Source organism: Odocoileus virginianus, chromosome 17 (genome assembly GCF_023699985.2).
Source record: "Odocoileus virginianus isolate 20LAN1187 ecotype Illinois chromosome 17, Ovbor_1.2, whole genome shotgun sequence".
In the NCBI taxonomy this organism is placed as follows: domain Eukaryota; kingdom Metazoa; phylum Chordata; class Mammalia; order Artiodactyla; family Cervidae; genus Odocoileus; species Odocoileus virginianus.
The window spans coordinates 47026261-47040101 of NC_069690.1; the positions used below are offsets into that span (position 1 = coordinate 47026261).

General features: G+C 59.3%; 2 protein-coding genes across 2 annotated transcripts; both read left to right on the forward strand.

The window, feature by feature from the left end:
* Window positions 1–436: 436 nt before the first annotated feature.
* Window positions 437–4389, forward strand: MRPL12 (mitochondrial ribosomal protein L12). The gene is made up of 5 exons (XM_020906404.2): window positions 437–657; window positions 1272–1458; window positions 1632–1715; window positions 3766–3900; window positions 3998–4389. The coding sequence occupies exons 1-5, from the start codon at window positions 584–586 to the stop codon at window positions 4112–4114; spliced, it is 597 nt and encodes a 198-aa protein (XP_020762063.2). The 5' UTR covers window positions 437–583; the 3' UTR covers window positions 4115–4389.
* A 3142-nt stretch (window positions 4390–7531) lies between these two features.
* SLC25A10 (solute carrier family 25 member 10) lies at window positions 7532–13631 on the forward strand. Its single transcript, XM_070479722.1, has 11 exons — window positions 7532–7833; window positions 9764–9883; window positions 10424–10538; window positions 10618–10666; window positions 10900–10941; window positions 11808–11851; window positions 11973–12043; window positions 12298–12390; window positions 12666–12743; window positions 13283–13339; window positions 13433–13631. Exons 1-11 carry the CDS (start codon window positions 7741–7743, stop codon window positions 13532–13534), a joined length of 864 nt encoding a protein of 287 aa, XP_070335823.1. The 5' UTR covers window positions 7532–7740; the 3' UTR covers window positions 13535–13631.
* Window positions 13632–13841: the final 210 nt, after the last annotated feature.

Consider the following 13841-nt stretch of genomic DNA (forward strand, 5'->3'; position numbering starts at 1 on the left):
CGGCCCAGAGGGCCGGGGAGCTCCTCCCGCCAGGTGACCACGGGCGGCCGGAGCCCCGGAACGGACCTTAGGAGGAAGGGCACTGGGGATGCCCTGGCGTGCCCTGCGGCAGCGCAAATGTCAGACGCCCGGACTCTGCTGCAGGTGTCACTATGCCGTCCAACAGAGTCAGGTCCCTGCCCGTCGTCCCTAGTGTATCGAGGGCCCAGTTCGCTTCCCCGACTCGAACGAACCCTGGCGCCGGGTCTCCCTCGGCTTTCTCTCGGCTTCATTCGCCCCTCAGCGGGAAGGGCCCAGATCAGCCGCCGTCTGGCCATCGCCCCCCTCAATGAAGCTCTGCGCCTGCGCCGCCCGTTGTCTTTCGCATAATCTCGCGGAGCGAGAGGAGGCAAGTCGAGTTGAGGCTAGAGCGTCCTCCAGTTTGTATGCGCGGCTGTCCTGGAAGCTAGAGCGTACTACCCAGCTCTATGCTCGGTAGTCCTGGCGGCTAGAGTGTCCTCCCCAGCTCGTATGTCCGGTGGCCCCGGCGGCTAGAGCGTCCCGCCTACTAGGATCCGCGTGTGACCTTTTCTCCTGTGGAACGATGCTGCCGTCGGCCACAAGCCTCCTACGGGGGCCGTGTCTCGGGCTTCGAGCTGCTGCGCTTCGCCTCGCCAGGTACTGCTGGCCGCTGAGGGCTGGTCAGGCTGGTAGGATGGGGCCCTTGGCTCGGCACTCAGGGTGCACGTTGGGGCGGCGTCCGCGGGCGGGGGGCTTCCCCCGACTCGGTGAGTTCCTACGTGGGTGGTAGGCATGGGGCCCCCACTTAACGATCCCCTAACCTCACGGGCTGCCGACAGTTCTGGGGTGGCCCCGGATGACCTTGGACCGGTCCATGGTTTTCTCCGGGCCTCAGTTTCCCTGGCAGTACAGTGACGTGGTAGGACTCTCCTGAGTTGATCTGGCGTTCTACCACCAGGGGCCCCAGGTTCTGAAAGTTTGCGCGGCAAAATGCATTCAGGTAATTGCTTTACGTCCATGGGCTGGTAGAGTTCATCCAAACCGGAAACGTCGTGGGTAGCGTGTCTGCACACAGTTATGTGGGTTTCCAAGGCCCTTTGAAGAATATATAAAGTGGCTGGGAAATCCCTTTTGTTATCCACGCGGTCCCTGGAGTCTGAGAACCTGGGTTGGGACCAAGGAGCTAGATCTTCTGAGCTCATGGCACCTACCTGCCTGGCCCATGTCACCCGGCTGTGCTAGGCTGACGACTCTGTTTTAATGGGGTTCAGGCTACAGGTACCTCACGTCTGCGCTGTGCGGCTTATGAGATGCAGCAGCCATCGAAGGGGGGAGGCCCTCACTGGTGCCCCCCTGGATAACGCCCCCAAGGAGTACCACCCCAAGATCCAGCAGCTGGTCCAGGACATTGCCAGCCTCACGCTGCTGGAGATCTCCGACCTCAACGAGCTCCTGAAGGTATCAGTGCTCAGGCTGGGCAGGGAGCTCTGGGGCCCCTTGCTGGGATATTTGGGAGTTTGGTAAATTATCCAAAGTGTGCTCTATAAATGCAAGGACCTTGCCAGGCGTGTTCTTGAGCATGTCTGGGTGTGACAACCAGCTCCTGAAACTACCCTTCTTTGTCCCTGCAGAAAACACTGAAGATCCAAGATGTTGGATTGATGCCGATGGGTGGCATGGTGCCTGGGGCTGCCCCTGCCCCAGCAGCCCCGGAGGTGAGCTCAGGCCAGGGCATAAAGAGGTGTTTCTCTGGTGTCCAGCTGATATCCTGTCCACCTCACATGGCCAGATTTCTCTCCTCATCCCTTATCTTGGTCCTTCATCAACCAGGCACAGTCTGCAGGTCTGTGCGCTTTCTAGCTGTGGGCACCCCTGCAGCCTCGCTGGCACCTCCTCCCTGCCAAGACTGTGCAGGTTCCTGCCCATGTGAAGACCATGTTTATGGTGGAGGGGAACAGCCAAAGACGAGGAAACAAGAAAAAAAGAAATTGTATCAAACAGAAAGGGAAAAGAATAAGGAAGAAGCCCTTAAGGGAGGGAGAGGGTTACAGTTTCAAGAAAGGCTGCAGGGAAGGTGACTCTGAGGAAAGACTTGAGGAGCTAAGGATCAGAGTGAGGCAGAGGGATGGCAGGGCCATGGAAATCTTGGACTTATCCACAAGGAGAAATAACACAATTATTGATATATGCATGTCCCAGCCTCAGAAATCATAAAGCTTTTGCCACATTTGCTTCACCTGTTCTTTGAAGCTTGAGACATTTCTGGTCTCTTCTGCCTCGTGTGTTCCACCATCCATCTCTGAAAGCACCAGTGTTTCCTCACGTTACCAGGAGCTGTTTGCACAACAAATGCAATTAGCAGGGTTTCCTACCCTAGGCTTTTCAAGTTTTACTAATGGTTCCAGACTTTTTTTAAAATAGTTTTTTATGTATAAGTCTTAATTGAGGCATGCAGGATCTTTTCTGTTGTTGAGGCAGGAGGGCTTCGTTGCCCCAAGCCGTGCAGAATCTTAGTCCCCTGACCAGGAATCAAACCCTTGTCCTCAGCATTGGAAAGCGTATTCTTTAACCGCTGGACCACCAGGGAAGTTCCATTTCCAGACCCTTTTTTTTTTTCCGTACTTTGTTTTTGGTTGCACAGGGTCTTCGTTGCTGCTTGCAGACTTTTTCTAGTTGTGGAGAGCGAGGGCTACTCTCTACTTGTGGTGCACTGGATTCTCATTGCGGTCACTTCTCTTGGTGGAGTACAGGCTCTAGAGCGCAGGCTCAGTAGTTGTGGCACATGGGCATAGTTATTACAGAGCATGTGGAATCTTCCCTGACCAGGGATCGAACCCATGTCCCCTGCATTGGCAGGCGGATTTTCATCCGCTGTAGCACCAGGAACGTCTCAGACTTTCTTTAAAGCAGTCAGTTTACTCAAATCCAAATGAGGTCTGTGTGTTGCATTTGGCTGTTGGGTTTCTCAAGTCTCTTAAATCTGGGTGGCTGCCCTCAACTCCCTTCCCCCAGCCATCACCTACTGAGGAAACCAGGTCAGGGGTCCTGTGGAGCACCCCACATCCCACATGTGTCTGATAGTGCTTCCAGCCTCATCCACACTTCCTCCCCACACCATGACCTGGAATGTGACTATACAGGCTAAACAACTGGGGCAAGGAGAGGGAGAATTACTGTGTTACTTATCTAAACTGGAGTGCTTTTAAGGATAAAGGGGGTGCTGTTAATAATTAGGCAGCAGACCCGAAGTAGAACTGTTGGCCCATGCAGTCCCTGCCCTAGGGGTGCTGTAGTCTTCACCACTGGAGCTCTGTCATGCCTATTTGTTCCATTGTTGGTCACCTGGTGGAGCTGAAGCTGGTTGTAAATTTGTCATCAGTATGTAACCCTGGGCTTGGCTGACGACTATATCAGCACTGCTTTTCTATAGTGTTATTTTAGCTGCAAAGCACTTATGGTGTCATTTTTCCTTGTCTCAAAAGTTACAGTTTTTAAAGGATAAGGAAAGTAGAGTGCTGGGTGGTGGGGGCAAAAGGTAGTTTTAGAGCAGCATCTGGAGAGATGGATCAGGCAAGGAGGGCACCCAGTTTGGCAGCCCGAGCCCGCCCATCTCACTGTGGCCTCCTGGCAAAATCGCTGGCTTTGTCAGGCAGCCTGCCTGGGTCTTGCCTTTGGGTTACAGGACAGGGTGGCCTGGGAATGAATCTGCTTGCTTCACCCCGTCCTTTCTCACCTTGCCACCCACTTCCTACCTCCCTCCCCCAGGCAGCAGAAGAAGACATCCCCAAACAAAAAGAACGGACACATTTTACTGTCCGCCTGACAGAGGCAAAGCCCGTGGACAAGGTGAAGCTGATCAAGGAGATCAAGAACTATGTCCAGGGCATCAACCTCGTCCAGGTGAGGTTCCGTGTACCACACAGCCCTCTCCCGCCAGCACTGACAGCTCTCAGACTGGCCCAGGCCCAGGTCGGGTTCTGACTTTACTCTCTGGCAGGCAAAGAAGCTGGTGGAATCCCTGCCTCAGGAAATCAAAGCCAACGTGGCCAAGGCCGAGGCTGAGAAGATCAAGGCGGCCCTGGAGGCAGTGGGCGGCACCGTGGTTCTGGAGTAAGCCGCCCAGGAGACTGTGGACAGGGTTCCCGGGCCCTGAGTGGGGCGCTGCCTGCTTTGCGCCCAGCACCCAGGCTCAGTGGATGGAGCAGCCTTGGAGCAGAACTGGGTATCCGTACCACGAGGCCAACTCCGTTCTGGGACAGATGGATGGACCTGCTGAGATGGGGAGGGAGGGGCAGCCGCTGACTGTGCAGCCCCAGGGAGAAGGACTCTAGAACCTACCAGGAGTGTACACACCCCCCGTGGCTGCTGGGAAAAATGCATTGTCCAGGCCCTGTGTGTGGAGTCATGTGTGTCAGTTGGGCACCACGTGCAGCAGGCTGTCCTCTGAGATCCCAGTGCAGACTTGTCCTGCTAGTGGGGGTGGCAGCTCCTGCGTGGCTGGCACTAAATCTTCACCTGGGAGCTGGTGGGGGCACCTTTGGAACTCCTTGTCTTTAAGTATCGGTGGTCTTTAACAGCAAATACAGACCTGGGCAGGTGAGAGTGAGATGTGTACCATAGGTAGGGCGCAGAAGGCAGGAGGGTGTGCTTTGCAAGCCTACAGCAGTTGGGGGTGTTAACTGCTCCCTTAGAGGGGCTCAGGGAGCCCCTCTTTGTTATAGAGCCAGGGGTTTGGTAAGAAGAGGTGACCTGGTGTCAGAGTGACGTTTACAGGTGGCAGTGACCACCCAAGCTTGCAGGCTCTTGCCTAGTGCCCTCTTTTTCCAAGAACCCTTGGCTTCCTTCTGGGGAAGTGCCGTCACTGGCCCATGCCAGGAGGCCCCTGGGGCTGAGGGCAGGCAGCTAGGGTTAGGGCTTTTTGAGTATCCACTCTGAAGAGGCCCATAGTTCCTGTGACTCGTGGGGACCCACTCCCTCTGGCCTAGGTCTTCAGGTCCCACCTGGAGCCCCCTCCCTTGGTTTGTGGGACCAGAAGGGGACACTCGGTCTGGGAGTGCTACCCTCTGGGTGAGATGGCTCAGGATAGGCCCAGGAGCTGCTAGGCTCCCAGATGGATGTGCCCAGCAACCCCCACACCACCTCGGGGTCCTCCACAAGAACGTGCTTCCAGCTGGCCATCATTGCAGGAAGAGTCCCAGGAGAGGGGAAGTGGCCCCCTGACTGGAGAGCCTCATTAGCCAAGCCTGGGGCCCATGAAGTTAACGATTGGCCAGCATCAGATCTCTGAGTGTGCCTTCACTTAGCAGAGGGGCTAGCTGGCTACCTGGGGCTAAGTGTGGGCTGCTAATCTGCTGCCTTTTCCTAGGGGCAGGGAGTGGTCCAGGCTCAGGGATAGCCCTCAGCCCAGGCCTGTGGGGTCACAACCCACCTCCCACCCTATGAGTGACCTTTAAAGGCCACTTATCCTCTGAGCTCCTTCATCTTTTTCCAGGGCAGCTAGGGTGATGACATGGGCTCCCTTCACCCCACCCGCCAAGGATGGGCCACTCTGTCCATGGTAGTATTGCTAAAGGCGTCTGTACCCGCGGGACCATCAAGCCCAACTCCTCCCACATTGCTTACAACAGACAGGATGCTGCCATGGTGCTCCCACCCGACCCCAAAGTCCTGTCTGAAAGCACTGAAGACTCTCGGCCTCCCATCCCAGGCCGCTTCCTGGCCCGAACCTCTGACCCTTCCAGCTCCCCCAATCTCCTCCAGCCTGTGGTGGCCATAAGGTGTTGCAGACCTGGAGTTAGGTTGGGTGTGCCACTGGGGATCACCCTGGGTCCCTGGAGCCCACTCAGCCCTTAGGCCTGGTGTTGGGAGGTGGGCCTGCTGGGCATCCTGAGTTGCCCTGCTGGCACCCACGAAGAACCTAGAAGATCCCTTCAGAGCCTGGTAGGAGTTGGCCTTCGTGCAGGCTCATGAGATGACCACAGAGGACACAGCAGTGGGAGAACCAGAGCTGGCCATGTGCTTCTCACCCCATAGACACCCCCCACCTCCTCCTCCCTGCCAATTCCAGGGACCCTGACATATGCCAGGCCACCCACATGGCTGCATCCTCCCTGCCCGGAAACCAAGAGAAAGTGTGTAAATGCTGCAGCACAGACACCAGATCCCAAAACAGGCCTGGCCTGGCAGCCAGGCCAAGCCGTTGTCCAAAGTCCCCATCCCTTCAGATTTATGCACAAGTGTTTGGGATCCTTTTGAAAATTTGGGATTTTTTTTAGTTCCTTGACCTATAGTTTGCAAAATCCACCTTTTTCTAAAAAGAGTGCTCCACTCTTGGGGCATTCCTGTTTTTCCCAGGATTTCTCCCATACTTCCAACTGCCTTTTCGGCACATCTCTACCCCTGGCCCCATCCCAGGCTCCTTGGCAATTCTAGGCTGGATATCTCTGCAGCCAGCTGTTCACCCTCCCGACTGATGACAGAGGGCAGAGGCGTCCTATGGTTCTAGAAGGCAGTTTCCTTAGTTTCCAGGAGGCCTCTTTAGGTAAATAGCAGGGTTTGCTCTGGCATCTTGCCTCCGACAGAATCCCTATTTGCTTAGGCTGGGCTGGACTTGTTATTCCTGGTGACTGGTGGGTCCAGGGACCAAGATTTGCTTCCCTGGTGCCCCTCACCCTTCTCCCTTGGGGTGGGGGCAGCAGTGGCTAAGCTGGGACAGCAGGACACGGGGCCTTTACTAGTGCAGAGGTCTCTGGCTCTGCCTCCCCTGAGATCCATGGGGCCCCGTCCAAAAGCGGCCCTGGGGACCCAGATTCCTCTGCCCCGCTGGCGCGCCTTCTGGCTAGCAGCACACCTGCGCTTCCAGTTGATGGGAGGTGCGCGTCTCCTGCTCCGGCTAGGCCGGGAGTTTGTTGACTACCGCCTCCCAGGAGCCTGAGCCCTCACGCCCAGAATCCCCATCCTGTGCCGCCTCAGGGTAGCTGTCTGGGGGCTGTCTGGTCAGAGCTGGCCAAAGGCTGGGCGTTCGGGAGGGATGGGTGGGCGGGGCGGCTAGTCTCCGAATTGCCTGTAATCCGCAGGTTGGCCCCGTGGAGGTTTTCCGCTGCCCCTAGCAGCAGTAAGTATCCGGGGCCTGCGCCGCGGGGGTGGGAAACCGGGACCGCGGCAGCGGCAGGGCGCTTTTGGGAGGCAGGCCTCTAGGATGGGTGGGGGCTGGCCGAGGGCCCAGACTACTCGGGCCTTGACCTTTGTAGACGTGACTTAGGCGCCGGGGCTGCCCCGTGGGCTGGCCGGCGCAGGATAGGGGAGGCCGCAGGTCCCTGAGAGGAGCGAAGAAGGTCCACCTAGCAGGCTTCCTGCGGTCCGGCCAGTTGGGGGTCCCACTAAGGGGGTCCGACTGAGCCGCCTCCACTGGGGCGGCTCGGTGGAGCCCACCACGCTAGCGTACAGAGCCGCGGCCGCTTTAAGGCTCGGGACCCACCCTCGGACTTGGGGGTGGGGTCTGCGAGACCCCGCCCCTTAGCTCCCGCCCCCGGGCCGCGCGGGTGCATTGGTTGTCGGCGACTAGGGCGGCCGGCGAACCTTTGAACGCGCGGCGGGCGGCTGCGAGGACCGGGCTGGGTCGGGCCGGGCCGGGCCGGGCCGAGGTGGGTGCTGGAGCGGGGCCGGGCCGGCGTCTGGGTTTCACAGGCCGGGTCGGGGCCGGTACCTGCGCTCCTTGGCAGCGGCGGCGGCGTCCGGGCCATGGCGGAGGAGGCGCGCGTGTCGCGCTGGTACTTCGGTGGGCTGGCGTCATGCGGGGCCGCCTGCTGCACGCACCCGCTGGACCTGCTCAAGGTGAGCATGGCGTGGGGAGGGCCTCGGGCCGGGCTGTCGCCCCCTCCCGGAGGCTCTGCGTGGAACGGGCGGCAGAGGTGCCCCTTGGCCCCCCGCTCTGCTACCTGTGTGACCTTGGGCTGGTCTCCCTCCCAGCTCTCCTGAGGGTGGTTCTCTGTGAGCGCAACTGTCGGCACCCCGGCAGGACCACGCGCTCCCTCTGCCTAGTGGGTGCCTACCAAACACACCGGTAGACGAAGGAGGGATGTGGCCGGCACCCCTGCTTTGGGCTGCTTCCTTCTGGGAGGTGGGTGAGCATCTGGAAGCCATGATCCCAGCCTGCGTGCAGGTCCTGCCCAATGAGGGTAATTGTTTCTTCCATCGAGAAGCAATCACACTCATTCTACATTTTTTTTTTAATAAAATGCCTATGGGGCAGAATAAGACAGAGTTTCCCTTGTCTCTGAGACAGACCAGTTTTTTGCTCATTTCTCACCACAAACAACAAAAGAACGGCTAGAAACTCAAAGCATATTTTGGCAACTGGGCCCTGGGCCCCGGTACCTGGGCCGTGGTCTTGCGGAGTCTGTTGGCAAGAGCGGTCACCTGGCCATCCCCTTCCTTATTCTCACCCAGAGCAGCCTGAAACCCACGCTACCCCCCTTGGAAGGATTGGCACCTGTGTCGTGGGCTGATCCAACTATCCCTCAAGCTTCAGCCTAGTCACCAGGAAAGGCAGGATTAGTAGACGTTGGGGGTGGGGCTGAAACTGGCAGCCCCTCCAGCATTTCAGAGATCTGAGAGAGTCCTGTGTGGCTCCTGGTAGCCGCCAGGACCTGTGACGTGGCCTGGCCGAGCAGGGCCAGGTATTAAGGTGCTTTTAGTCTGTAGGAAGAGGAAACCTTTCTCATGCCTGCTTTGTTTTACTTTCTGGGTGCCCACACAGGTCCCTGTGCCCTCCTCCCCCATCACAGGCCCTGGAGGGTCAGACTGACTGTCTGCCCGGAGGTAGAAACAGCTTTCACGGACTCTTGGAGCCTTCCCTGGCCCCAGGCCAGCCTTTTCCCTTGTCCAGAGCTCCTTTGGGCGTCACTGCCCCTTGCCCTAGCCCCAGGTGTTATTTTGCTGCAGTACACTTAGCGTGGGGGTGGGAGTCTGGGAGGTGGCTGGCCACAGGAATGTGGCTGCCCTCTGGCTCAGGGAGCACATGGCCTTGGGCTGGGCTGCAGCAGGCGGTGTGGGCAGCCATAGAGGCCTCTAGCAGAGGAGGCCCTGGCCAGAGTTTTTAATCTCTCGGCATTGTCTTTGGGAAAAAAAAGTATCTTAAAGCTCCTGACCTCTGCCTTTGCCCCACGTCTTGGCTGCACCCTCACAGTGGCTTCTTGCTTGCACTGGGTGCTGCTGCTTGGCCACCCTGCCCCCAGGCCCCAGGCCCTAGGTTCCCAGCTCACCGCCGAGAGAGACTAATTCAGCAGAGTCAGTAACTTGCCCCATTGTGTCCAGTCAGGACGTGTAGGACCTGAGAGTGTGGTGCAATAATGCACTCCGAAGTGCCCCTCCCCTTGGGTGCCCTACGGAGCCCCACCCACCTTTCCTGAGTCTCCCGTTTCCTGAGGACATCTCTCAGTCCCCTAATTCTGTCCCTCTCTGGAGGCTACCAAGTGGGGCTCTGGAGTCTCCTAGTGTCCTCATCTAAAGGACGGGGCTGATGACTCCGCCCCAGGGCAGCTGGAATTGCACTCCCATATTGGCTGGCCTTGTCTTCTGTGAGGTGATGGCGTGGAACAGAGCTTGGTGCCAGACGCCCCAGCTGGTGCCTTAGGAGACCTCAGTTTCCTGTCTCAATACGGGTGCTGGTAGCACTTGTAACAAAGGGCTTCAGAGCTGAGCTGGCTGGGGGCGGGCTCCAGGTGGGGTGCGGCTCTGAGCGGGTAGGACCCCTCCCCCACAGGTGCACCTGCAGACGCAGCAGGAGGTGAAGCTGCGCATGACGGGCATGGCGCTGCAGGTGGTGCGCTCTGACGGCATCCTGGCGCTCTACAACGGACTGAGCGCCTCCCTCTGCAGACAGGTACCTCTGAGGGGGCCCCATCTCCCAGGGTAGTGGGTGGGTGGGGGCTCATGGCCAGCAATCCCTTCGATCCCTTAAGTCTTGATCCCAGAGCCCACTCTCAGCCCACGGAGGCAGAGGGGTTGCTGGCCTCCCTCCTGCCCACCATAGGTGCCCTTTGGGCCTGGAAGTTAGTCTCGCATTCTCAAGACTGCTTACAAGGACAGAACTACAAGGCCTAGGAGACCAGCAGCCCCCGGGGAGGGCGCAAGGCATGGCTTCTGCCTTGCACAGAGTCAGCCCAGCTGGCACAGCTGGCCCAAGACCTCCACCTACAGGTGGGGAAACTGAGGCTTGTAGGGACGTGGTAGGGGATGAGGAGGGGTGGGGCCAGGTTTTTGAATTAGCTCAACTGCTTGCTAGTTGTATGGCCTCTGGAAGGTTCCTGGGTGTCCCTGTAGCCCACATGGTGATGTTCGTGCACTGGAGGGCCAAGGATGTGGGGGGTGCCCAGCGCCATCCTTCCTCCTGCACCTTCTGAGCTGGGCCCCTTCTCCCCAGATGACCTACTCCCTGACTCGGTTTGCCATCTACGAGACCGTGCGGGACCAGGTGACCAAGGGCAGTGAGGGCCCCTTGCCCTTCTACAAGAAGGTCTTGCTGGGCTCCATCAGCGGTGAGCAGCCGGGAGGGAGGGGGTGGTGCAGGTGAGGCAGGAGGCATTGCCAGCGGTCACGTGTTGGCTGTTGTGCCAGGTTGCATCGGCGGCTTTGTGGGGACCCCTGCGGACATGGTCAACGTCAGGTCAGTGCGGCCCTGAGGCCAGGGTCTTGCTGTCCCCCGGCAGAGCCAGGTTGGCTCACGAGGGTCTCGGTGTGTTCAGCCTGGAACATGTCGCTCAGATCTTGGGGTCTGGGGTGCTGGAGGGTGGTGCTGAGCCTGTGGTGGGGCAGCCCCGGGCGGGGCCAGCTGTTCACTCCCGCTGGGGTCTGTGGAGTGTCTGGCCCTGCTCCCCTGAACTCTCTGCTTGTTTTCAGGATGCAGAATGACATGAAGCTGCCCCAGAATCAGCGCCGAAAGTGAGTCACATGGTGTGCCCAGGGGTTTGAGGGCCAGGGTTGAGAAGACCCCTGAGCAGCTCTTCAGGACCCAGTGGGGACTCCCACGGGCCACCACATCTGTGGGGCCACGTGGAGCAATGGGGTGGCTGATGGATGTTGGAAACATACATAGTGAGCGTCTGTTCTGGAATCCCAAGGGGGCTTCCAGCATCTCTGGGTCCTACCCCTGTGGGAGGACCCAGGATTGGGGGCCGGACTGGGCGGTGGGCAGGAGCTGGTCACTCTGCTCCCTGTTGCACCTGTACATGCTTCATGGAGGGTAAGTTAGAAGCTTAAGTGGTCTTCAAAAGGGTTTGGGGGCTGGGTGGTTATTTCTGTGATAAAAACATCATATTGTGAGAGATCTGAGACACCGTGGGTTCTGAGACCCTGTTTATGGACAAACTCTGTAGTTAAACCCTGAGCGCCAGCATCAGCCAGTTCAGGGAGGAGTGTGGCCTCAGGCGATCCCATTGTCCACTCTGGCCAGAACATAGGCCATGGGGAGGGCAGACTGAATAGGTTGGGAAGGGGACCCTGCAGGGCGTCCCATCCTCCTGCCCGTGGTAACAGCCTGCAGGCATGACCAGCCTCGGAGCTGGCAGCCCCCAGCGAGGGGGTTCTCCTTTGGAATGCGGGGGATCTTTAGGCCCTGAGGTCCCCTGAGCAGTGAGACCTCTCTGAGCTCTCAGAAAAGGCTGATGTCCTCTGGCCCTGAGATGCCCTCTGGCCCTGAGATGCTTTGGGTTCCTCCTGGCCTGTGATGGGGGTATGGCTGTTTGTGGGGAGGACCTTCCCGTGGGAGCCTGTGGTCAGGGATAGCATCACTCTCTGTCCCCCGGCAGCTATGCCCACGCCCTGGACGGCCTGTACCGTGTGGCCCGAGAAGGTAAGACAGGAGGTGGGGGCCTGGGGCAGCCTCCAGGCAGGACCCGGTAGTGGGCCTTGGGGGGAGGCTGGGATGGGGGTGCTTCGGGCTGGGTACCCAACCTCTCCTCTTCCCCCGACAGAGGGTCTGAAAAAGCTGTTCTCAGGCGCAACCATGGCGTCCAGTCGAGGGATGTTGGTCACCGTGGGCCAGGTAGGACTTTGGCTTGGGGTGGCCCTCTCAGGCAGCACCTGGGGGTTGGGGGCCTGGAAGGCAGCGGGCACTGACACCGGTGTGGCTGCAGAGCCGGGCTCAGGCAGGTCTGGGCCGCGTCTGTCCGCCCGGTGCGGCGCCCGTAGATGACCCACGGGGCAGGTACTTGGTCAATCCAGCTGGTGTCATTGCGGGCCCCATCTGCTTTCCCCTGAGCTGTCCCTCGTGTCCTGACCATCTCCATTTCATAACAGCTGTCCTGCTATGACCAAGCCAAGCAGCTGGTCCTCAGCACGGGCTACTTGTCCGACAGCATCTTCACTCACTTTATCGCCAGCTTCATTGCGGTGAGTAGCGTGGGGTCCCTGACCAGCCTTGGCAGCTGGGGGCGCCTGGGCGGAGCAAGGGCTCAGAATGGTGGGAGGCTTTGGCGAGGTTGGTGGCTGCCCTTCTCAGGCTCTGCATTAGTGGGAGGAGCCCACGGATCCCCAGAGCCCAGGTTGGGAGTGTTCGTGTTGTCCCCATGGCCCTGGGGACACCTCCTGGGGGTCCAGACGGGCCTGCGGAGGGGAAGTAGGGGGTGCCTTCCTGGCAGACCCATTGGTGACAGCTTGCCCTCCAGGGTGGATGTGCCACATTCCTGTGCCAGCCCCTGGATGTGCTGAAGACCCGGCTGATGAATGCCAAGGGCGAGTATCGGGTGAGTGGGGTCCCCGCTCTGCTGCTGCCAGGTGAGCCTGTGTCCCTGGGCCGGGGTACAGATGAGGCTGTGTCCCTCCCGCTTGCCATCAGGCCTGCAGCCGCCTGGGCCCCAAGTGTATTTTTAAGTCAGGTTCTTTGACATGGTGACAGAGGCAGCCTGGTCGCAGCAGGGTGGCAGGTCCAGCGCCTGGGGCCAAGCACCTGTCCGGGGCTCCCTCCATTACGCGGGGTATCTTCTGTGTCTATGGCAGCCGCCCAAGAACCATGGGTGCCTGGCGGGTCAGCCTGGCCCTGGAGTGCTTTTAAATTCTAGTTCTGCCTAGCTAACAGGCCAGGGCAGCCCTTGACCTTTGTGCCCACCAGCCCTGCCCCCCGTGTTTACCTTTGAGCTTTCAGGCCTGCTGCTCTGCACACTTATACCCACATCAGTGTGACCAGCTACTGGCACTGGTGGTGGGGGAGGGGGCGTGAGGTTGTGGAGGTTCCTGCCTTTTGAGAAGCAGCTATTTTATTTCATTATTTGGCGTTTGTTTGAAGGGTGTTCTGCACTGCGCCATGGAGACAGCGAAGCTGGGGCCACTGGCCTTTTACAAGGTTCGGGGTCAGGGGGCAGGGCAGGGGGGTGTAGGGCGGTGGGGGGGGTGTCCCTCTAGGGTTGTCTTCATGTTCCCCTCCTTTGTCCCGCAGGGCCTCGTGCCTGCTGGTATCCGCCTCATGCCCCACACCGTGCTCACGTTTGTGTTTCTGGAACAGCTTCGCAAGCACTTTGGCATCAAAGTGCCATCCTGATGTGGTGGTGGGAGCAGCTGGGTCACACCCAGCCCCCTGCACCAGTTTATTCCAGAGTCCCGGAGGGTTGGCAGCTGAGCACTGCCCTGAGCCCAGCACCTGCCCACCGTGCTCCGGCTGCCCCCTCTGGCCCAGGACCCCCACCCCGGCCTGCTTGGCCAGCCCGGTGACCATTGTCCCCTCCTGAGCTGCTGGCTTCACCTCCATCTCCTGCTGTCGCCGCTGACTCTCCCTACTTGGTGTCCAGCGGTGCCCTGTGCACAATAATGACTCCCCTGGAGGGCCTGGGCCCCAGGTTGGGTATTCT